This window comes from Ambystoma mexicanum, chromosome 1p, assembly GCF_040938575.1.
Source record: "Ambystoma mexicanum isolate Mex_15411 chromosome 1p, UKY_AmexF1_1, whole genome shotgun sequence".
NCBI lineage: Eukaryota > Metazoa > Chordata > Amphibia > Caudata > Ambystomatidae > Ambystoma > Ambystoma mexicanum.
Genome location: NC_090921.1, coordinates 430,253,082 through 430,276,979, shown reverse-complemented (window position 1 = coordinate 430,276,979; position 23,898 = coordinate 430,253,082). Strand labels below are relative to the sequence as shown.

The following is a 23,898-nucleotide window of genomic DNA, read 5'->3' as shown; positions in this document are numbered from 1 at the left end:
TTTGTCTGAATACTTACTCAAAGATGAATTTCGTCACACCCTTAGTCTAAACCCTACTTCTGCATGGGCCAGGTTGTTGTTGGAATCATCAAGTTCCAGGATTTTACTGTGACCATAGCTTTCCAGGATTTTATATGGATGTTGCATATTGGAAATTGGTCGATAGTTTCTGGTATCATCTGGGTTTCAAGTTGTGTTTTTAAGGAGTGGTTTAACATAGGCCGTCTTGAAAATTCTAGGAACTATTCAGATTTCCAGTTCATGAGATCATGGTAGAAATAGGACAGCATTTCCTTCCTAAATATGTCTTTACATACGCCCGCTAGGCAGTGGTCTATTGGTGGGTCTACTTTGTTTATCTCCTTCATGAATATAGAGAAATCTGATTCCGAAATGCTGTTGAGTATTGTGGTTGTTGTTGGGGTTTCATTACAATGTAAATCATTATTCCTATTAATGTGTTTAGGCTTGCTGAATGTTTTTAACATACGCGTTTGGAGAGTTTTTGGGTGTAGGGGTTTGGTTGCAGGTCAGGTTTCTCATCTTTATTATTTGGAACATAATGCTCTCCTTCTCCTTTATATCTCTGTGGCCTTTGATACTGTTGACCATCAGATGCAGCACCACTGTCTGCAAGGGTCTGGAATCTCAGGCATCCCCCTGAAGTGGTTTTCATCCTTTCTCTCCAACCGGCTTTAAACAGTTTCCCTTCCCCTATCACCTCCCCCTACTGCTCTTAACTGTGGGGTCCCCCAAGGATATGCCATTTCTCCCCTTCTATTTAATTTATAAATGTGGGCCCTGGCCAAACTGATTACCAGCAATGGGGTACACTTTGTTCCTATGCTGATGATACATAGATACTTTTTTGCCTCAATGTCCACTCATCCGACCGCCCTCAGAAATTGAAAGACTGTTTATCTGTAGTTGGGGTCTGGATGGCCAACAATTGGCTTAAATTAATTGGAGACAAAACAGAGGTTTTACTGGTCGGGTCAAACTACCCAGGGCAACACTGGTCCTGTGATTATTGGACCACCTCACTTGGACCATGCCCTGAACCCTCCTCAGAAGTCAAGAGCTTAGGGATCAAAGTTATGTTCTCCGGTCAAGAGAAGCCCAAATCTTGGCTGTCTGCCCATCTGGCTTTACTAAACTCAAAATACTGAAAATAAGTTCTTCCGTTTCTTCCATCAGAGTCCAGGTCTAAGATTCTGACTGCTTCAATTATGGGCTCCCTAGACTACTGTAATGGTATCTATCTTGGCCAAGCTGAGGCCCTGCTACATCGACCGCAGATCCTCCAAAATGCAGTGGCTCGCCTCTCCCTGGGAGCCCCTAGGCTTGCTCACTCTTTTGACCTTCTTCGCCACCTTCAGTGGCTCCCTGTCAGGGGCCGAGTTAATTTTAAAATCTTATGTCTCGTCCATCGTGCCACCGACAATGTTGAAGCCAAGTTTCTTCAATCCAGTCTTTCTCCTTACAAACCCAACAGGCTCCTCCACTCAGCCAATCAGTCACTGCTGAACATTCCCAGATTCTGGCGCGCCAGAGCAGGAGGAAAGTCTTTTACGGTACTTGCCCCCATGCTCTGGAATGCCCTGCTACCAGAGATCTGCAACACTCCTGACGACCTTCCTTTTTGAAAACATTTAAAAACTCATCTGTTCTAATCCCCTGGAGGTCTGCAACCTCCTCACTCTCCTCAGTGCCTTGATGCCTTTTTGGTCTTTGTCCACGCTTTACAAATACCCTTACAATACAATAAAGTACTACATTTACTGTGAGTTGCTCACTGTCCTAATGCTTTCTGCAAAACGTAATTTTTTCATCTTTAAGATTGCTGCTTTGTGCTACTGAATCTGTTGCTGGTATGTGTTGTCATGCTAGTTACAGTGTTTCCTCCATAGTTGTTAATTTTTCCTTTGGGTTGGAAGTTGGGGAGTGAATCACCTTGTTGCTTGTTTCTCTGATGAGGTGAACATCTTTATATTTAGTAAGGTTGTCCAGGGCTTCTATAGACCTTTTTTGCATTATCTCTGCTTTTTCATCGGGGACTGTGAGAAATAAACTTCAGGAGACAGGCGGATGCTGAAACTATATTTATTCCAGTGGGGAAAAGGGTCCTCAACAAAATAAAGAATAAAGTCCTCTGGTTCCCTTCACCAGTGGGTTGGCCCTTTCAGAATAGATTGAGGCAGTCCCAAACCTTGTCCTATCTCGTAGTGTCCAGGTAGGCCCACCACTACGGTCTTCGTTCCTCCTCCTCTTCTCTTTCATGTAAAAAGAGAGATTCCTGTCAGTTGGCGCGCTTTTATAGGCTTCCTTGGTTTCAAGCCCCCACCAATCGCCATCAGCCATGCCTAGCTCATATCCCATTGGCCGCTGATATATTGACCCGCCTCCCTTAAAGGCTCCCTTGCCTGCGTGATCCCATCCTTGCTTCCGGAGTCCTGGGGAACGGCTGAGGCGATCACGTGATTGAGATCGTGGCCGTGTCGGATATGGGCGGGCTCTGGCTCTGGGCATCTTCCCGCTCCGGGTCCGCCGCGGGTTGCGGCACGTTGAAGAGTCGGCCGCCCCCCCCCCCTTTGCCATGGAGTGCCTGCGCTCTCCCCCTCCCCTCTTCGGGACCGGGTATTCTAGCAGGTGAGTGCGGCGGTGACACGCCGTTTCTACGAACAGCGGCTCGCGTTCCTTTGCTTTCAGCGCTGGTGACAGCCCAGTAAGAAGGGGCCGGCCCGCTGCCTCGGCTCTCAGGACCCCCGATGTCGGGTGCGCCCATCACCCCCTGCGGGCACCGAGGCGCAACCCCACACACAGGGCCCCCGATGTCAGGTGCGCCCATCACCCCCTGCGGGCGTAGAGGCGCATCCCCACAGGGACCCAATGATCTGGAGCTGAAGTGATGGGCTTAGTGCCCTCCATGTGTTTCTCAGGATTGATAGTTTACCAACTTATGCTTATGACATTAGCTAGTCTTTTGTGGTTACAAAGCTTAAATGTAGGTGCATTGATCACAAATGGTAGCATGAGGTGGTTGCTCAAGAGAAGGTGGTTAGGTGTGGCTGCAGTCACCAGGCCTTCTTTGCAAAAGTCCTGTTACCACTTCAGTGGGGTGATCATATAAATATTGGTATTATTGAGTTTGTTGGGTAAGCAAAATAAGGAAGGTACTATTTTACTGTTCATTATAATTTGAAAAGCGATAACTATTTGTAAATAGCATATCAATTAAATGTTTATGTAGATGGTTGCCAGGTGTTTGTTAATAGCAATTGGATTTCATGTGTCTTAATCATAGTGAAAAGGGGCACAATATCATGATTACAACATTTACTAGGAGGACCAATTTAAAGCATCGACCTATGGTGGACCTTGATGATCTCCTAGCAGTGTTCAGAGTCTGGATGAGTGCAGAAAAGGAAGCTGATGCAGCTGCGATGCTCTGCTCACAGGGCAGTCAGTCCAAATCCAGGGAGGCAGTTGTGGCTTATGCTGGGCAGAGAGGGAGGCCTGGAGGCTGCTGCAGTCTGACTCTCAGCTGCAATGCTAGGGACCATTCACTGCCTCATGTCTGGACTTGGAAGCTGCTGCTCAGCCATCAAGCTGTCTGAGCCTGCTGTCTATGATGATTGCTGCTCAGAGGCTAACACATAATTTGTGTACTGTGATCACCCTCAGCAACCCCAGCTTTAAGTTCATGCCTATGAAGTATCAGCTAGGCACAGCCCTCATCTGAACCACACGGCGGGCATGCAATCACACAAACCAATAGATGGGCTGGAGGATGAGGGCAAAGAGAGAGGTAGAGGGTAAGGGCAAACACAGAAAAAGGGGTGAGGGCAGTGGAAGGGATAAATGGGCAAAACAGGGCAGCAACATGTGAGGGCAGCGAAAGAGTCAGAAGCTGAGTACAGAGGTAACAGAGATGGATGAGGGTAGAGAGCAGGGCAAAGGGTGAGTTTAGAAGTAAACGTAAATGAAAAAGGCAGCTTTCTGAAACTCCCACTTACAGGAGATGGCAGAGCTTCGCTGCCCCAGCATCTGTCTGAGGTGAGGCCTGGTTCACAACTTACGACAAGGCACAAGTTATAATGGCTTTTGCGGCAAATAGCCCTGCTCAAGCGCATCCTTTCATCTACTCAACCCAAACGTGCCTGGGTATGCATGGAAAGCCTGCAGTCAGAGAAAATGCATTGACGCAATAATTATAGACTTGGAAGTTTATGTCTTCCTCTTCCAAAAAGTGAAATGAGCGCTGATTGTTGAATAACAATGCGTCAAGGTTAGGTCTATGATAACTTAACGCGTCATGAACTTCTCAAGCCACACCATCTCAAAGTGAACCAATCGGGCAACAATTAATTTGGAGAGTGCATTCCCCCCAATCAATAGCTCCACGCCAATTAATCAATAACTGGGATTCTTGACTAACTCTGCGTTTGACTGATATAACACCACTGTAAACCATCCCCCCTGTTGCAATAGGCAAGCCACGAATCAGGCCGGTGTGCAGAAAGAACATCATTTTCTTTTTCTTTACTTAACAGAAAATATCCAAATATGTAATCGCTAGTTATGAAGAAGAACTCCACTCTGTGCACACCTTTTCTTTTTTGACACTATTCCTAATTCACAAATACATTTTTAAAACCACAGAATATATAAGACCCCACAACATGTACAGTTTTCAGTACTGACTTTCTCCCCCCTTCTGTGGCCCCCCACCACACCCACCTGGTCACAAGTAAGAAGAAAACACAGTTAGTTCTAAAGAATACTTGAGAGGACTGGGTCACTCATAAGAATACCCCTAATGTAAGATTAATTAATGTAGCACCATAGAATCTGACAGTACAATCGTACTTTATATGGGGTCTAATTTAAATATAATGTAGCACTTTTCTACTGGGCAAAGGAATATACATGCACAGTTCCTTTCTCTGACATCCCTATGCACTTTCCATTTCTAGCAATGTTTTGGCACTACCATAATTGAACAAAATATTTGTTCCCAAACCCTTTTCTTTTCCACCAAGCAGTGAAAATATCCCCCTTCAATTTGGAGTTCATTATTCACTCACTTTAGAGCTTTTTAGGGGATTTCTGGGGTTGGCAAAAGGTTAATATGTGATCCACAAAGACATTAACGACTATATCATTATTCACAAAGATTTCGAATTTCCCCAAGATCTTCCCAGTGTCTGTTGACTATGTGGGAGTTAATTAAATTATTCATTAATTAGAAATGCTAGGGATTTACTTCTGTATGCCCACCCCAGTAATAGGAGGAAGATATTCATTCACACTGATCCTCACCAATGGTTTGTGTTGTTGGACACATTTACTCACTTTGAATCTTTCTGGGTTTGTGCACAGGAGAAGTCAGCAGGCATCCTGATACATCTCATGGAAAGCAAGGCACCTGGTTATGGATGGTACTCCAAAAGCCCTTCTGTCTCTGGTTATGAATGCCCCCCAGCCTCAATCCTCCTGTCTGCCTCTTGTTATGGATGGCCCCCAGCCCTTCACCTGGTTCGATACAGATTTTAGTTCCACCTTCCTTCTTGCCTTCTTGTGTCACCCTTGTCTGGTTGTCTTATTGTCTACCCATAAAATCTGCCCCAGTGTCTCTTTGTCTTTTCTAAAGAACCACAGTGTCCAATCCAGTCTTTCCTGATCTCCTCTTTTCTGGCTGATTTTCCTTTTTGTGTGTGTGCGTCCGGTTTAAACCCTTCTAACTACACCCCAAAACATCGCACATTAGAAAGTGGCAGCTTATTGGCTCAGTATTATAATTCGACGTCGATTGCTCTTCCTTCGAACAAGGCCTCTACCCTACCCCCTGATTGGTTCTAAGGTCTCTAGGAGTTCTTGGTTCACCCATCTGAAATTGCTTTTTCCGATCAACTCAGATATGCATTTAAAAATGTTCTTCATGACACTTTTCTCCAATTTACTGATATGGGTCATAACACATGTATTTCTTTTTTTTTATGGTTCAAGAGTTTTATTATGAGATATCAACATACAAGATATTTAATAATCATTAACAATATACAAGAAAAAGAATGTTTTTTTCCTCCAAAAAGAAAGGGGTGACAAAACAGTAACATAATAACAAACTAGACATATAACTAACATGACCAACAGGGTGAAACACAAACAAAAGGAGAAAAGGGGAGGGATTACAGGGATAAATAATGATAGTATTATTAATGATTTGTATTAGATAAAACGTCAAGAAACGGTTGCCATTTCTGATTATGTTTGCATAGTAGAGCAGGAGAGGAAACTATGCCATTTTCTAACCTATGAATATTGCACATATTGTTCCACCAACAATTGTAATGAATGCATTGTAGATTTTTCCAGTTTGTAGTAATAGTTTGCAGTCCAACCATGAGACATAAATCAAAGATATTTTTTGTATGCTTGTTGGCAACTACAGTTTGTAGGAGGGAGCTTCCAAAAATAAGAATATCAAAAGAAAAGTCTTGCTTTGTTTTAAAAATGAGTTGGATAGTGTGCCATACAGAGATCCTTAAGGGTTGAACATATTGGCCCTCATTACGACCCTGGCGGAGTGGGTTACCGCCAGCGGTAATCGTGGCGGACCCGTCCGCCCTACTGCGAGTTCCCGTAGCGCCATGGAGCCTTTCTCCGCCTGGTTTTACCGGGCGGAGAAATCCATGGCGCTAAGGGACCTCGTTGTTAATTACGCCACCGTACTTTACGGTGGCGTAATTAACGCCTTCCCCACTCCCATTATACCCTATGGGGCAAGAATGGGAATGGGGAAGGGCAAAATGGGGATTGGGGATTTACCGCTCCGCCAAGGTCGGCATGGGGTGGAAAATCCGCCAACCCCCATGGCGCTATCGGCAGCTTTCCGCCGTGCTCCGCGGTGCATTTAGCACCGCGAATTCCGCCAGGGTCGTAATGAGGGCCATTGACATTCAAAACACATATGCTTAACCCCTTAAGTGCCAAGGACGAGGTATCTCGTGTGGTCGTTGATTCCGGGAGACCATAGGTGGCTTAGGGGGGATGGCCATGTGGTGATTTTTTGCATATCTCTACCCTGTTTCTAGATATCCCATATGGTGCTCAATATTGGGCCGCCCTTGAGTCTACTCTGGAGCCTTTTCTTGGGGGACCAGAGCCATTCGGAGATTGTAGCTGGTGATAGAAAGTGGTTGTCCATGTGGAACCATTGAGTGTCTTTGTGGTCACGCAGGTGATGGACCAGGACGCGGAGCTGGCCCGCTTCATAGTATTTCTTTAGGTCAGGAAGCCCTACCCCACCCTTGTCTTTGGGAAGTGTCAGAGTGTCATATGGAATTCTTGCTTTCTTTCCCTGCCAGAGGAATTTTACAATGGTTTTCTTGGCTTCTGAAAAGAAACTTTTTGGAATCTTGACAGGTAGCATTTGAAAGGGATATAGAAACCGGGGTGGCATACCATTTTGACAGCGTTAAGTTGCCCCAGCCAAGATATCGTCAGCTTGTTCCATCTTGCTAGGTTGGTACAAAACCGCTGGAGGAGGGGAGGGAAGTTGGCTTCGTACAGATCAGCTAAATTTCTGGTGATCTGTATACCCAACTATTTTAGTTTAGAGTGCTCAATGTTAAGGTCTAATGAGGAGAACTTGGTTTCATTCTCTTCTTTCTGTCCCTGTAAAGGGAAGAGTGTGGATTTAATTTTGTTTACTTTAAGCCCTGAGAGCTGACCATATTTCTCTAACATGAGGAGGGCTGGGGGAATGGATGTCATGGGGTTGATGATGTGCAGGAGTATATCATCAGCATAGATAGCTACCTTGTGCTCCGTTGTTCCTAAGTGGATGCCTTCTACCATGGGGTCTGCCCTCATTGTCTGTGCTAGGGGTTCTAGAGAGAGTGCTAAAAGAATTACATAGAGGGGGCATCCCTGGTGGGTTCTACGTTCTAATTTGAACCATCTGGAGTATTCTCCGTTCACAAATATAGATGCTTTGGGAGCAGTATATACCGCGTGTATCGCCCTTCTAAACCTTGGGCCTATACCCACCTTGCGTAGAACTGCCTTCAGAAATCCCCACTCTACCCTGTCAAAGGCTTTCTCTGCATCGATTGAAAGGAGAGCTGGCTCATTGAGCATGGTCTGAGATGTATGAATAAGGTGAAGCATCTTGCGCATTGTGTCTGCTCCCTGTCTCCCCAGTATGAACCCGACCTCATCGGGGTGTATGAGTTGCAGCATTAATGTCTCTAACCTCGCGGCCAAGACTCATGTGTTGATTTTTGCATCCCAGTTGAGCAAAGAGATAGGGCGATATGATCCACACTTTTTGGGGTCTCTCTTGTCTTTGGGAATCACTGTAATCAGTGCGCGGGTGAAGGAATCTGGGGCATTCCCAGTCTCCATTATTTAATTAAAGAGTTCTTCTATGAATGGTGTTAGTTGCTTATTGAAGGTTTTGTAGAATCCGGCTGTGTAGCCGTCTTCACCTGGGGATTTGCCTATAATTATACTCTTTATTGCATCATGGACTTCTTGTTCAGATATGGGGAATCTAGCAGCTCGGAGTCTAAGCTTGGTATCTTGGGCATACTGATTGAAGACAAGTAGGTCTCTGTTTCTGATTGGTCAGGGTTTGATTCTGAGGAATATAGGTTCTCATAGAAGTTAGCAAAGCATTCTGGGATGGTGGGGGGAGTGTGTGTTATAGCAGGATTATCCTCAGTAATTTCTAATACTTTTTGCTCTGCTCTTTGTTCTCGGAGCCTGGCGGCAAGTAGTGCGTCTGCCTTGTCTCCTTTTTCATAAAATGTTTGTTTCAGAAATCTGAGTTTGCGCACTATCTGCTCGTGTTCCAATAGTTTCAATTCCTCCCTTTTCCTTTTTGCCTTGTTGGTTTTAACATGGTCAGTCTCTGTATCCCTCTTAATATCCTCCTCCAGTTGACAGATTTCGGTTCTCAGTCTATGTTCGATAATGTTTCGCTCCCTTTTCTTAGACGATCCCTCTCTTATTAGAATCCATCTCCAAGTGGATTTCCCCGCCTCCCATACTATCTGTTTGGATACTTCATCAGTATTGTTTATTTTGAGGAATTCATTCATTTCCGTCTCCATTTCTGTCTTGAAGACTGCATCTTTCCAGAGACTCTCGTTACAATGCCATTTTCCTCCCCTGGCCCAGTGGTCGAAGTGAGCGGGAGCGGTCGGGAGCGGTGCTCCTCTACTTCTTTGAATTAAGTTTTACTGTTCCCATACTTTTATTTTAAAAAGAAACCGTTCCGGAATGGTTTCGTTTTAAAATAAAAGTGTAGGAAGCAGTTGAAACTTGCACTTTTAGTACAGTGCACTGAACATTCCCTTAAACTGCAGGTGCATGCGTTTGGGGGTTTATATTGTGCATGGGAGGGGGTGTGGCAATGGGGTTTGCGGGGAACGGTGCAGACCAGTAGGGAACTTAGCTCCACTACTTCTTTTTGTACACTTCGACCACTGCCCTGGCCGGTAAATTCTCCCACTGAATTTCATCCAACACTGTGCCATGGTCTGACCACGTGATCAGTGCTATCTCTGAGTGTGTTGTTGTATCGGTGAGATCTTTGGATAGGTATATGTAGTCGATTCGAGTATATGTGTTGTGGGGGGCTGGAGAAGAAAGTGTAACCTTGCTCGTTGGGGTGCATGTCGCTACATACATCTCTCATTCCATACATATCCATCATTTTTGCCAGCTCAGATTGGTCGCCCTTATTCTGGTGTGTCGTGTCGGAGTTGGCCAGTTTTCTAGCTATGACTGGGTCTGCTCACTGATTGAAGTTGCCTCCTAGGATGATGTGGCAGGATGCTTCTAATAGTATTTTGGGAATTATTTTGGTAAGGAATCTAGTTTGTCCTGTATCTAGGGGAGTAGAGTGTTGCAATCGTCACATTCACTTGGTCTATGTTTCCTGTGACTAATAGTACTCGCCCTTCTACATCGGACCATGTCTTGGTCTCAACAAAATCAAAACCTTTTCTGACGAGGATTCCCACACCTCCCTTTCTGAGTTGACCAGATCCCCAGAACTCCATCCCAACCCGTTACCCAAGGATTCGCTGTCCCTCCCCCTTTACATATTTTGTCTCCTGTAGTAGGAGGATATCTATTTCGGATCTCTGGAATTCTCTAGCCATGAGTGACCTTTTAGTTGGTGAGTTGAGGCCTTTTACATTAAGTGTCCCTACCCTCAGGGAATCCCTCCCGCTTATATCAGCCTTCGGTGCCATTAAGTATTTTTATGAGGAGATGGCTTTTGTTACATGACCGATGTTGCATTTTCACGCTGTATTTCACACTGCACTGATTGCTTCAAATTGTTATAAGAGCTGTTTTTGACACTGTCCCTTTTTTTACCCCCTCCCATTCCCTGTTGTTGGCGTTCGATCGAGCCCGGTTGGTTGCTCCAGACCTACATCGAACCACCTGGGGGGGCCGTTACTTCATGACTCTTGACCAAATGTGTTATCTCAGTTTCAATTGAGCCCTTCTAGAGTGCCTCCCTGTAATCCATGTTGTAACCTTAGAGATGTCCACAAATTGACACCTTTCCCCAGTCACATCATCAACAATGAGTTAAGTTCTGTTTTACCAAGTTCACGAGTGTTCAGTTGTCCCCTTCCGGGGAGAGGTTGCCTCTCTGGTACTTTCTTGATGCTTTCACCTGTTTTCTCCTGGGGCCTTGAATGCGCCATTCTCGATCTTCCCTCCTTGGTTCCTCTTGGTGGCTTTCTTCTTCCCGGCGGCCGAGTATATCGGAAATGCATGCCTTGATTTCTTTTTCGGAACTCAGTCTAATCTTGGTTCCCTCGTATTCAAATGAGAGGACGAAGGGGTTGCCCCACCTGTATCGAATGTTCTTTTCTTTCAATTGTTTAGTGAGGGATCCGCACATCCGCCTGAGGGCTAGTGTCACAGAGGATAGATCTTGGTATATTGAGATTTGAGCACCTCCTAAATTGATAGTCTCACTCCTTTGGCCTTCTCAGGTAGCCTGGCCTTGCCTTGGAAGCGATGGAATTGGGCAAGAACCGATCTTGGTTCTTGCCCAATTCTTGGTTCTTGCCGGGGGGATGCCGGCTCTGTGGACTGGTTCTGTTATGGGCTCGTCTATAGCATCGTCTGCGACCAGTAGCTTGATAATGTCATGAAGTATTTTCTTCAGATCGGTTTCAGTTTCCCCTTCTCTTTCCGGAATCCTGAAAATGAAATATTGTTCCGTCTTCCTCTGTTTTCCAAGTCATCCATCTTCAACTTGAAGTCTTCTTCTCGTTGTTCTAGTTCTGTCATCCTCTGGTTGAGTTGCACTTCTAGAGTGTCTATGGATGCCTGGTTATTCTCCACTCCTTCAAGTCTTTCTTCCATGTTGTCCAGCCTTGGCGTGTTTTTGTCTATCTTCTCTCCTATGTTAGCCCCATATTTTTAATTTCTCCCAACAGGCCCGCAATGTCTCCTTTTGTGGCAGCCAGTTCGTTTCCTGTGGTGTCACTGGCCGCCATGGTGGGATTGTATGCTCCGATAGGTATGGAGATATAAGCGAACAGGGCCAGTTTTTGTTTCACGCTCATATAGCCTTTGGGGGGCAGCCTTGGTTGTGCTGTGTAGACTTTGTGAGGAATGGAGGTATGGATCGGGCGGTACCTTGTTTCCCTGAGTTGTGGAGGGATATGCCCTTTGTACGGTCCCTTTGTAGCACACTACAGTGCTATTCTTGCCGGGTATACAACAGTCTTTCCCCCACTGTCTTTGGTTTTACTTGATATATTAATGTCTCTCTATGGAGCGATGCGCCAAAATTCTGCCTTTTCTTGTTGGTATTACACTGTAATCTGTTGTGTAGTGGGTTGGATCTCCCCTCTAGCCTGTTAGTGCATTTGGGGACAGAACGAGTTGCCACGAAGTATAGGTTTGTTAGGGGATGTCTTCAGAGTGATTTCAGAACCTGGTGCTGCGGTGAGGCTCTGCCTGGTCCGCTCCGGGCGTATTCGGAGCCAAGACTGAGTGCTCTCAATTTGTTGTGCTTTCTGGGGAAGTGCGGTGGTGGTTGCACTCTAGGTAGACCCTCTTTTGGTCCCATCCGTTAGGCCACACTGGTAGAGGTAGCTGTGTGATCTATGCGTGTGCACAATGGTGAGGGGGCTTGCAGCGTAGTCAGTGCCTTATATTAAGCTTGGCTTAGGGCTGCCCGAGCACCCTGGTTCAGCACTTTCAAGGTAAACAAGTTCTCACTTTATTCATGCGGGTAGGTTAGGTTAGGGATAGCGGTGGGAAGAGAGCGTGTGCATTGTTTCTTGGAAAAACCTCTGAAGAGTCTGGGCCGCCTGTGACTGCACGCGGCTACTATCCCTTTGCTCGATTGGGTGTTATGCTGAGGCAGCATGAATGCGCCACATTTGTGGCTTCAGGTCTCACCTCTCTGTATGCTGCACGTCAGCATTGGCGGTGAAGTGTGTGGGGCGGTGTTCATCCAAGTTATGGAGGTTACTTGAGGGTCTATTTGTTTAATACGTCATGTGCTGCTGTCTCATATCCTTTGTCCGTCAGGGAGACCATGTATGTTGGACAGGTGCATTGTGTGGGTGACAGACTACCACGGGGGATGGTGGGGGCATCAGATGCCCTTCTTAGTCCTCTTCGAATGAGGCGGGGTCTGTGGGCGCTTCTGACTCACTGTGTTGTCTTATGGTTTTTTGTTTTGGATAGCCCCAGCCCGGTGATTGTGGTAGGCGCCGGGGGTATTGCTTTGTATCTGGGACATGACTGCCCTTTCAGGTCTGGTCTGGCCTTAGCTAGGTCGGTTATATGTGGCCGAGGTCTGGTCTGTAGTGGGCCTTCTTTTCTTTTCTCTTTTATTTTATTTTATTTTATGGCCATGAGTGCTTGGGGGTTAGGGCTGTGGTGAGGCACTGTTGCTTGTGCGCAATTCTTCGGACTCAAGGAGTTGGTTGCGGACATGGGCGTGTGTCCTCCGTCCTTCTGTGGTGGGGTTCTCGGGGCCAGTGGTTGTATGTGCGTGCCTCAGCCCCCTCTTCGGTAATGCACTTACTTCCTTCGGCCCCTCGGTGGTGGCCCCTCCAGCTTCGGTGCAGTGATGTGGAGTTGGTTGCTCTCTAGTGGTTTTAGGGCCTAAGCCGCTAGGCGCCGTAGTCCATTGTTGCGGTCAGGGTCCCATCTCTCTGTTTGTGGGTGTGAGAAATGCAGCTCCTCAGAGCTGATTGCGGCGTTGGGTGATCAAGGTTCGATGGGACTTCACCCGCTGTGGCTGTGTGGGCCAGTGGATGGGCGCTGCACCTCTAGGGCTGGGTTGGAGTGTGTATGGAAGCGAGTGAGCCTCTGCCGATGGTTGAGCGCAGGAGCAGGGGCGCAGGCTGTGATGGTGGGTTTGGAAGCCTCACCACGCTCCAAGTGCACAACACACTTACTGCCTGATTTCTTTCTCGCTGGCATCAGCCCTTCAGCGCCGGTTGTGCGTTGCTTGCCCGCCTTGTCCACCGATGCTCCTCCACGACTGGGGGGCGTCTCTCCGGTGCGATGTCCCGGGGCTAGGGTCTTTTGCGTTGAGAGTGTGAGCAGAATTGTGGTGGGGGACCAGCGTCTCTGTGCACTATGGTGGTGGAGTGGGTGCTGTCCCCGTTCTTGGATCTTCGTTTGTGTAGTTTGTGCCTTTTTCTCCGCCTCGGTTGGGCGATCAGCAGGTCCGTTCTCCGTTCCTTTTGCAGCAATCAGCCTCAGATTTTCAGCGTTAGTAGCCGGATATTTCTCAAACTTCAGGATTTCATCCAGTTTCTGTGCCTTGAGGATCGCTTCGGGGCCTTCGGTCCTGGACGGCAGCTGGTCTCTGTCCCGTCACATGTGACTGCGTGATTTGGTTTCACTTTTCAGGTCCGGGGGGCCCTTGTTTTTTAGCAGCTTTTTTCGGATCGATTTCTGGTCCGATTTTTCCCAGGATTTCACTTGTGGAGTGGGGGAACCTTCCCACGTCAGCCACTCGATTGCCTTCTGAGGGGGGCCTCAAGTGGGGGCTCAATCCACTTAACAGGGCCGCGGTGGCTGAGCTCACGCAGGGACCATGTTATCTCTGCACCCCCTGGTGGCCAGTCCCATTTGAGGGTTTTAAATGATAAGTCCCACTCAACTCTATCAAAAGCCTTTTCAGCCTCTAGGGCTACTGCAGCATGGGGATGTTTGGAGTGGTGTATTAAATCAATAATGTTTAAGAAAAGTATAATGTTAGAAGAGGACACTGTACCTTTGAAATATCCAGTTTGATCTTGCTTAAGGAGATTGGGAAGAAAGGGGAATATTCTGTTTGCTAAAATATTTGCATAAATCTTACAACCAGTATTAATGAGAGAAATAGGGTGCTAACTTTGAGGAAGTTCATGGTTTTTATTGTGTTTGGGAAAAACAATAATCATGGGTTCAAGAAAAGACCCTTACGCCTTCCCTTCTGAAATAAAATGGGAAGAAAGATCATTAAGTTTAGGGACTAAGAGATTGGAAAAATGAGAGTAGAAGTCTGTAGGAAAGCCATCAGGGCCAGGAGCTTTGCCTTTTTTGAGATGTTTAATGGCTTGAAGAATTTCAGCTGGGGTAATGGGAGCATTAAGAGAGTCAAGATGTATCTGGGGATATGAGGTCCTTGGTATGTTGTGTAAGAAATCATCAATAGAGGTATTATTGGGAGGAGCTTCAAAGGAGTACAACTCAGAGCAGAGGTTTGAGAAAATTTGAAGAATATCTGTAGCAGAGCATTTTCTGTTTCTGAGGTGATCTTGCAGGGTAGCAATTCTAGATTTTTCTTTTTTAAATTTAAGGTAAGAGGCTAATGATTTGCCCAACTTATTAGAGAGTTGGTAGATTTGTTACATGTATTTGAGCATATTTGCACAGGAATATTGGGTTACGATTTTATTATATTGAAGTCTTAACTTCAAGAATTCTTTTAGTACTGTGGATGAGCCAGTGCTAGCGAATTGAATTTCTAGGGGTTTCAATTGTCTGAAAATAGACTCAGACTCTTGCTTAAATTTTTTTCTTTTGTTTGCAACAAATGAGATAATATTGCCTCTTAGAACAGCCTAATAGCAATCACAGTTGTTTACAGTAGATGTATCTTGATTTTTGTTTACGGCAAAGTAATTATCGTGTTACAAGGTAATAAAGGGTGGGAATAGGACATCATTAAGTAAACTAGTATTAAACCGCCATCTATGTATTTCTAAATTGGTTTGATCATGCCAGTTGCAATGAACTGTATATGGTGTCAGTACTGTAGGGATAATTAGTACACACATTTCAACCATGCACTAAATTTAGCGACACCACTGACTTCTGTAGGAGGTTGTGTATACCACTTTAGAAATATTGCTAATGTCGCAGCATTTGTTAGGTGTGTGACTTATTAATGATGTGAGACATTGAGGGCAATCTAAAGAGGGGCTGATTTGAGTTTAGAATGCCATAGTGTAGTGTAGGGTGCTAACAATCTTAATATGACTAAACACTAACAAGTAATAATTGGGAAGAGAGTGGGTTGCTTAGGCTATCGATCTGCTGCAGGATGTGGGTGCATGAAGACGTACTGCAGTGTTGGTCTTGAAAATAAATATGAGAAGTGAAAGCTGAACTACAGTATGCTTTGTGAACGTGAGGTTCCGAGTGCAATGAGACAGCACAATGGGCTTTGGAAGCACTCCTTTGTTCAAACAGAAAAGTCAGAGAGGATGTCAGGATGCCAAGTAACACATTGCACCCAGGCTGTAAAAAAGTGCTCTACAAGGGTCATTGAAGGAGAATCAAAGGAACTGGAAAGTTACTCAGTTTTGGCTAAAAGGGGAGGTGATGATTGACTGATGACCTCACAAACAAATGTATGAAAATGGGTGGTGAAACAATATGGATCTTTTTGAACATATATGCAGAAGCGTGGAAACAAAAGAGAGCTCAAAAGCTTGAGGAAGAGGAAAGAACGTCAAAAAGTATCGAGAAGAGGAGAAAGGGAGAGAGGAGAAAAAGAAAAATCAAGTAGTTTGGATTGGGATGCACTGTGCTGTGAGACAGCAGGATTGCAGAGCCGGGCTGCAGAGAGGAGCAGGACAGTCGATCTGATTGTTTTCCTACAAGCAGCTGACCATGGGAATGGAGAGAAAAAGAGAGTGCCAGGAGACATCACTGGGCTTTAACAGGCAGCTGAGAGCAAGAGAATGAGAGGGAGAGACTGCTTGCCTCACGGAGGGCACCCAGCCATGCAGGCAGAATCAGCTCCACTAAGCTGGTGAGTATGGGTGATAAACAGAGGAAAATAGAAAGAAAGAGTTAAATATGGTAACCTCTGGTTTAATCTGTTTATGTCACAAAAGGGCTGGAATCATTTATTTTTCTGTCAATATACACAAATAATAACTCTGAAAAGCGTTTGCAGCACTGCTGAAGTTTATCATGCACACGTCCAACGTTACATATACAAATATGCACATATTCTGCCAAATTCTCTAGAGAATACCTAATTTTGCTGAAGGTGAAAGGGAAAATCATTGCCTTCGGTGGGGGATGCTAAGCAAGCTGGTGCTAATAATTGCAAATATAAACAGACTCAAAGATTGTAAAAGCTTTATTTTTGCAGAGCTGTTTTATGATTTTCTTCCTGTGTTTTACATGTGTCCAATGAATGTGTATTGTGATATTTCTCCCAGAGTGTTTTCGTTCTAGTCTGCAGAAAGATTATAAAGCGCCTCGGGGCAGAATCGTAGAAGCTGCGTGTGGTTCATTATTCTGTGATCTGTTTATTTTGTGATCAATATAACCAATGTTAAAACCTAGTGTGCACCAGGTCTGGCATTTCCCTAGCCAAGCATCCCATATAAAAAAGATATAATCGTGAACTAGTTCCCCATACTTTAGCTAACACATATCAGAGAAACACATATTCCTGCACATAGAGTGTTCTAGATATAGTTCCCTACAGTACGGAATTGCATGTGCAAATGACAGATTTATGCAATTTCCCCAAAGAGGACTTCAGGGAAACTCTTGATCTTTCACAGTAAAGTAGCTGATCAATAAGCTACCATATGACTGACTATCTGACCTGTAACTTTTACTGAGAAGCTACAATCACAAGTTCCAGCCTACTGTTCCCTTTCCTGAAATAGTTGACGATGACAGTAAGCCATATAGCTTATCCACTGAAGGTTGATTTTTGGACAGTGGACAGTGTACAGTTATAAATGGTGCACCATGTCATGATTTCAGGTGTGGTTGGAAGTAAATCAGTGGGAGTTTCTACAATTAGCAGAATGCATTGCATGCAATTGTTCACAATTAGAAAGGGGCCGCTCACACATGCACACTAAAGCCATTGCAACACCCAGGGTACAACAGAGTGACAACACTAACCAGTAGCCCACATATTCAGACCTGGCAACTGGCATAGTCAAACACACACCACCCGGCAACCATTAGCATTTTAACCTGTATCATTACTATCCTGGCAGGCATCATTTAAGAAATAGACCCCTATGCTTCTGCTATGTTATGCAAATGATTATGCAATGCCATATTGGTGCCTTTTTAAGTGTAATGCAACAATTCATTTGTTGGCATGCAGTATAAGATCACAGTCCCCTGTAAACAAAGATCAGTGCATGACTGCACTCAGACACGACCTGTGGCTCTATGCGATCAGATCAGGGGGAGAAGAGCACTTTACAAATGGCTTTTAACTCTAAAAATGTAGTTGCATTATAGGACAACAGGCAGATACTTCAGAAACACCTAATGATGGAAACACCTAGGTCAGGGCATCAGGGAAAGGTCCTTGGATCAACATGGGAGAACTGTAGGAATCAGTATCACAATGGCTTGATGGGCAAGCTTGATTAACATTGTGGCAATAAAGTGCTGTAACTTTCATAGATGATAGTCATTTTCAGACCATTTCTTTCACTTATTGTCAGAAATTAAGACATATCACAATATCTGTAGGTAGTATGAGCAGGCAATAAGGACCCTGAATAGTTGATCAATGGTTTTCCAAAATTCAATAATATATGGAATTCCATTAGTTGTTGCACATTAATGGGTGAGAGGAGGCAAGGGAATGAGATTTGTTCCATGATTTCTCTTTGCAGTCTATATTTGGCAATATTGAGTTACATCTAGAATCAAGTTGTTTTGAAGTACAGTTACTGCAGACTTAGGCCTGAGTTTATCAAGGTGGTTCAAACTCAAGGCCTCATGGCGGTTTAGGCGGTACTGGTATAACAGTAGGTATTTGGAAATAGCATCTGTTTTACCATTCTACCTAATTATGGGTTTCAGTATTGAAACCCAGAAAAAAAAACACCTGCATTTGAATGTAAGTAATTACCTCCACACAATTGCAGTTGATGTGGTGGTATGACCACCCGTGCAGGATTACTGCCTGTGCTAATACTGGATATCCCCAATGGAGTCCAGTGCGCCTCAGAAATGGGGAACAGCAACTGAATCCACAGGGCTTTGACTCATGCAGACCATTACCGTTCCCACATTGTCACCACATACAATGACAGTCATTGAGTTTGGCGGTATTACCAGAGGTAATGCGAATGTACTGCACTCCTAAGCCGAGGAGCAAAAGGAGAACCTATTGCTTTGTCAGTATCTATTGGCGTTGAACATGTGCAAATAATGGCAGTACGGGGACTACCCGACTGACAGTGTTTGAGTGGATGCACAAGTCCTTCCTTAAAAAAGAAGCACCCAGAGGTCACTCAGACTTTCTTTCCTCCCACGGAGGGGGCATCCTGAGGGTGTGCCACGTCCCGTTTGTAACACTAGAAAGTGATGTCAGTAAAGTTAATTTATTTATTTATTTGCATTTATAAAGTGCACAAAACAGCTCAGAGGCATCGTGGCGCTGTTGCAAGAAATCGACTTAGTTACAATTGCAGGTATGTTAGCTTAGTTGTACAAGATGCGTCACATGGCGGGTCATAGGGTTGCACAGGGTGACATAGTGTGTAGCCTATCGTTACATGGCAGGTTACATACATCTGTTATGGGTTAGGTACATAGGTGGGTGGTCATGGGAGCGTAGCGGGTTCAGGGGAATAGTCTGGTTTTGATCGCTTTGCGGAATGCGAGATGTGAAGTTTTGGAACTGAGGGCCAGATGGAGGGAGTTCCATTGCTTAGCAGCGATGAATTGAAAGCTAACATCCCTTCCTCTCGCACGCTAAACTATGGGTATGGGCAACATGGTCAATCTAGAATATTGGCACCATGCCGTTTGTCCAGTGTTCACAATTTGTGTATTCGGCCCATGATCATTACCCTATTTGAAATTATGCCCTTGAATGCTAGAGAACTATTTTGTAATATATTGCTGAAATGTGGAGGAGCAGTGTTGTACACTGGTGCATCTGTATGTTCAGGAAGTGCCTATTCCAGATGGTATCAATGCCCCAATGCGCCAGAAGCAGAACAGACCCACGTGGACCAGTATAACACTAGTCATAACACTAAGGATGGGCCACTGCTGGCCCCCTTTGCAGAATGGCAAGGGATGGCTTAGATTTCCCACAACATCTCTGATCCCAGTGGCAGCCATTTTCTGCTCATTGGCCCTCCAGTTGATTGACCAATGCAAAATCGAGGAAGCACGTTTGCCCCTCCCAACTAAGACACAAGTGACCCTGCAGGGATTCGAGTCTCCACCACGACAGTCCAGAGTGCAATCTTCAGGGGTGCCACTGCTGATCCAGTAATTTGGCAATAGACCAAAGAGTCGGCAATGATGGACGCATAGCTTTCTGTATCAGTAACACACCTCCTGGATACTTCATGAGGATAGTACTTCACGCAATAACAATAATTTGTACCAAGTCCAGACTAATTTCATACATCAGAGAGGAAGGTGGAATGGGATATTGCTGCTGGATAATTACAAATAGGTGGCTATTGAGACATTTGTGATTGGATATGAAGCAAATTGGAAACTGACCCAAAATAACCTATTTGGTGTTATATAACGATTCCAGTTTAAAAAATCCGAAATGGATGAGGCAGAATCTAATTTCTCTTAACCTTGGAAACCGCAAAACTGTGCAAAGCAAATTTGCTCTATTTTTGCCAGGGCAGTTTGATTTTAGTTGAAATAAATGGATTGTGGACACACCTGAAAACTCTTTGAGGAAAAGAACGAACTTAGACAAAGTGAAACCTTACATGGAAACGTTCTGCTCTCAGTCTTCTAACATCAACTTTGTGTTATGGTAGAATTTTGCATACTACACCTACAAGTCATTTATGTCGAACGTGTATATGTCGCATCTTGGCAGAGTGGACCAGAAAAAAGAATACAGTTTTGTGTAGAATGAAACAATTTGTTTTGCAGATTTCGATGCGGGCGGTCCTCCTACGAATGTGAACTGTTACCTGAGGCCTAGTGACCTAGTCGCTGTCTGCACATGGAAAGATCATGCCGTGCTGACTGGGACAACCTATCGCCTCCACTATATGTAAGTGCCATCTTCTACAATATTCATGTATTTGATGTATTTTACATAGTGCACACCTAGCTAGGCCGCAATGCAGCACAGTGCAGCAATGGCACAAAAGGAGACAATAACATGGAAGCCATTAGAAGAAAGACTATGGAGGCAATACTTGGAAGAGCATGGCGAGAGGCAACACAGAGAGTTGCAGGAAGGGATACAGTTTGGGGAGGACCCATTTTTGTTGAATTTGTTGGTGCTCCATTTTAAACTATGTTCCTGTTAGATTCACAAATCCGACCTTCCTAACTGCACAATTGAGTTCCTAGGTCTGCATCAGCAGTTCCTTTCCTTGTCTTGTTGTGCTGTAAGAGAGGAAGCAACGTGAGTTCCCTTCCAATCTCCCAGAATACCTCAAAGATGGCAAGTCATTAAGCAGTTCCTCACTCAATTTCCTACATGATTTAAGCCAAATAAATAGCCAGAATAACTCAAAGTTGGCAAGCTATTAAGTAGTTTGCCTGCTTTCGAAAGCATCTCTGAATATTAGGTTTTCGTGATCTTTGTCGGGATTGCACACTTCAAATTGTCATCACTTACTTTGATTTCCAGCACATTGTAGTTGGATGTAATCAGGAGAAACTATAGACCAAACGAAGGAGCACTTATTGCATAAACAAAATGGCGCCCAGCGGTTATGCTAAAATGGTATACAGCAGCCGGACAGGGACAGATGGGTGGATTTAACACCAAACTAAGAACAACATTATAGCTTTAGGAAAGATGAGGGGGATCAACATTGTGGCGTTGCCCTTTAAGGGTACGCACGCGACGGAGTGACGTGCACTCCGTCGCGTGCACTGTTGAATAAACGGGGCGTTCCCGGTGACATCACAATCACCGGGGAGCCCACACTGGAAGCACTCCTGTCTCCGTGTCTCTCTGTCACGGGGGGTGGGGGGCTCACAGACGGCGGCAACCGGAGGCCGCCAACAGTGGCGACGAAGCCGGGATCGCTTCCTGGAACAGGCGGAGACGTTCGTTGGGAGCGGAGATGATCATACGTGACCGCCCCAGCGAATTCTGACCGCGGAAAAGGAAGCGACACACGCGGCCGGCGGCCATTTTGATAAATAGGCCTCGGAGACTCACGGCTTCATAACGAAGCGTCGGTGAGCCATCTGGACTCAATTCTTGGAAATTCCAGCGGCGGACGATCGCTGGAGACAATAAATGTCATTTTCAGAATGAATCATTGACACTTTCACTGTTTCTCACCGAGAAGATGGGTGAGACTCCATGGGAAACCTGCTGAACGTATTGGGGGTCTTTTCCCCTGCTCAATTTTTGGACACTTCATGGTCTGTTGGCTGGCTGGAGTGGAAAATTCTGCGGAGAGCGCGCCTGGTGAGAGGCAGACTTCGAACCTGACTGCTGGTGGTGAGTTGCGGCCCCATTCATTATAACTTCTGGGGTGCCTGTGCGCTGTCCACCATGAGTCAAGCTGCTGCAGCTGCTGCTCCTGCACCTCCGCCTGTACCCTCGCCGAAACCACCTGGGTCCCTACAGCCAATGCCTGAGTTTGATATCTCTGGTGCTCCTTCAAGTCTGGGACAGAGGTGGAAGATGTGGATGGATAGACTGGAGATGTACTTCAGGGCCACGATGGAGACAAGTGATGACGGCAAGCTGGCCACTCTCCTGTACTCCGCTGGTCCAGCAGTGCATGAGGTGTTTCTGTCCCTGCAGCCGGTGGATGGGTCGTTTGCGGCGGCTAAGGAGGCTCTCCATAATCATTTTCTGCCAATGGCCAATGCGGACTATGAACGTTTTCTCATGGGAACGGCTCGACAAAAGGATGACGAGACTCTGGATGTGTTCTATGGGCGGCTGCGGAGATTGGCAGCGCCATGTGCGTGGAACGACCCTGAGGTGATGGTTCGCAACCAACTCATTCAGGGGTGTGTCTCTGGGAAACTGAGGCGCCAGATACTGCGTGAGCCTGGTATCACCCTTCCCCGCATCCTAGAATTGGGAATGTGCCACGAAGTATCGGAACTGCTGGCGACCAGGATGGAAGCTAGTGCCCGCCCAGGCAGGGTGGAAGAGGTCTGCGCGGTCGGCAGAGGCCGCGGATCGAGGCGCCGCATGAACACTCAGAGCCCGCGCCCGCCAGGGACTAATTCCTCGTGCCCGAACTGTGGATATGATCTCCCGCACCCAGCTGAATGCCCGGCGACTGGGGTTAAGTGCGGTAGATGCGGAGGCGCTGACCACTTCGCCAGAATGTGCAGGTCGGCAGCTCCCAAGATAGTGCCGAGGGGGCCAGTTCGAGCCGGCTTCTTCCGACCCCAAAGGACGTCCAACGTTGCTCAGGTAGACCAGGGTGGAGAAGGGACTCCTCAGGAAGGAGAGGAAGAGGAAGAGGACGAGGAAAACGTGTTTTTCGTGTCCAGTGTGAGCATGCTGAAATCCCGCTCCAAGAGACAGCCCAGGTGCAATGTACTTGTCAATGGAGACTCTGTCCCGATGCTAGTGGACACTGGTGCGTCCGTGAATGTGATGGCCAGACAGCATTATGATACCATGCAGGCCCCACCCACGCTGACCGTGCCGAGAGCACGCATATTCGCATTCGGCGGGGATCAGCCCTTGCCTCTGGATGGAGTATTCGTGGCTGATGTTCAGTATGGTGACTCAGACATTCGGGCCAGATTCTATGTCACACCGGTGAGCGACAACACCTTGCTTTGCTGTGCCGCGGCTGAGGCACTGGGAATTGTCACATTCGCCTACTCAGTATACTTAGAAGACATTCAGGTACTCCTGGCCAAACATGGCGCACTGTTTGAAGGCATTGGTCAGCTGGTGGGTGAGCCGGTACGACTCCACATCGATGAATCGATCCAACCTGTGGCGCTGAAACACCGACGAGTGCCGTTTCACCTGAGGGATCTGGTGGATCGAGAGTTGGACAGTCTGGTGGGGCTAGACATCATTGAAAAGGTTGAGGGCCCCACCCCGTGGGTGTCTCCCATTGTCATTGCGCGCAAGCCCAAACAGCCAGAGGCGGTGAGGATCTGTGTGGACATGCGGCTTCCCAATAAGGCCATAAAGAGGGAGCGACACCTAACCCCTACCATCGATGACATTATAGCGGAACTGCAGGGGGCGAAGTTCTTTTCCAAACTAGACTTGAGAGCGGGCTATCACCAGGTGGTCCTGCACCCCGAGTCCCGCTACATAACAACATTTACTACTCATCGGGGGCTTTACCGCTACAAGAGGTTGAGTTTCGGGGTGTCCTCCGCGGCGGAGGTCTTCCAAAACATCATAAGAGGGGCATTAGCGGATCTGGATGGAGTCCTAAACATCAG

General features: G+C 46.2%; 1 protein-coding gene across 1 annotated transcript in view; it reads left to right on the top strand.

Annotated features, from left to right (window-relative positions):
- Positions 1–23,898, top strand: part of IL12RB1 (interleukin 12 receptor subunit beta 1) — a 448,922-nt gene that overhangs the window by 142,527 nt on the left and 282,497 nt on the right. Inside the window, exon 4 of the mRNA XM_069649246.1 lies at positions 20,422–20,545. Coding sequence (XP_069505347.1) covers positions 20,422–20,545 — 124 coding nt within the window. The remainder of the gene's footprint in view (positions 1–20,421; positions 20,546–23,898) is intronic.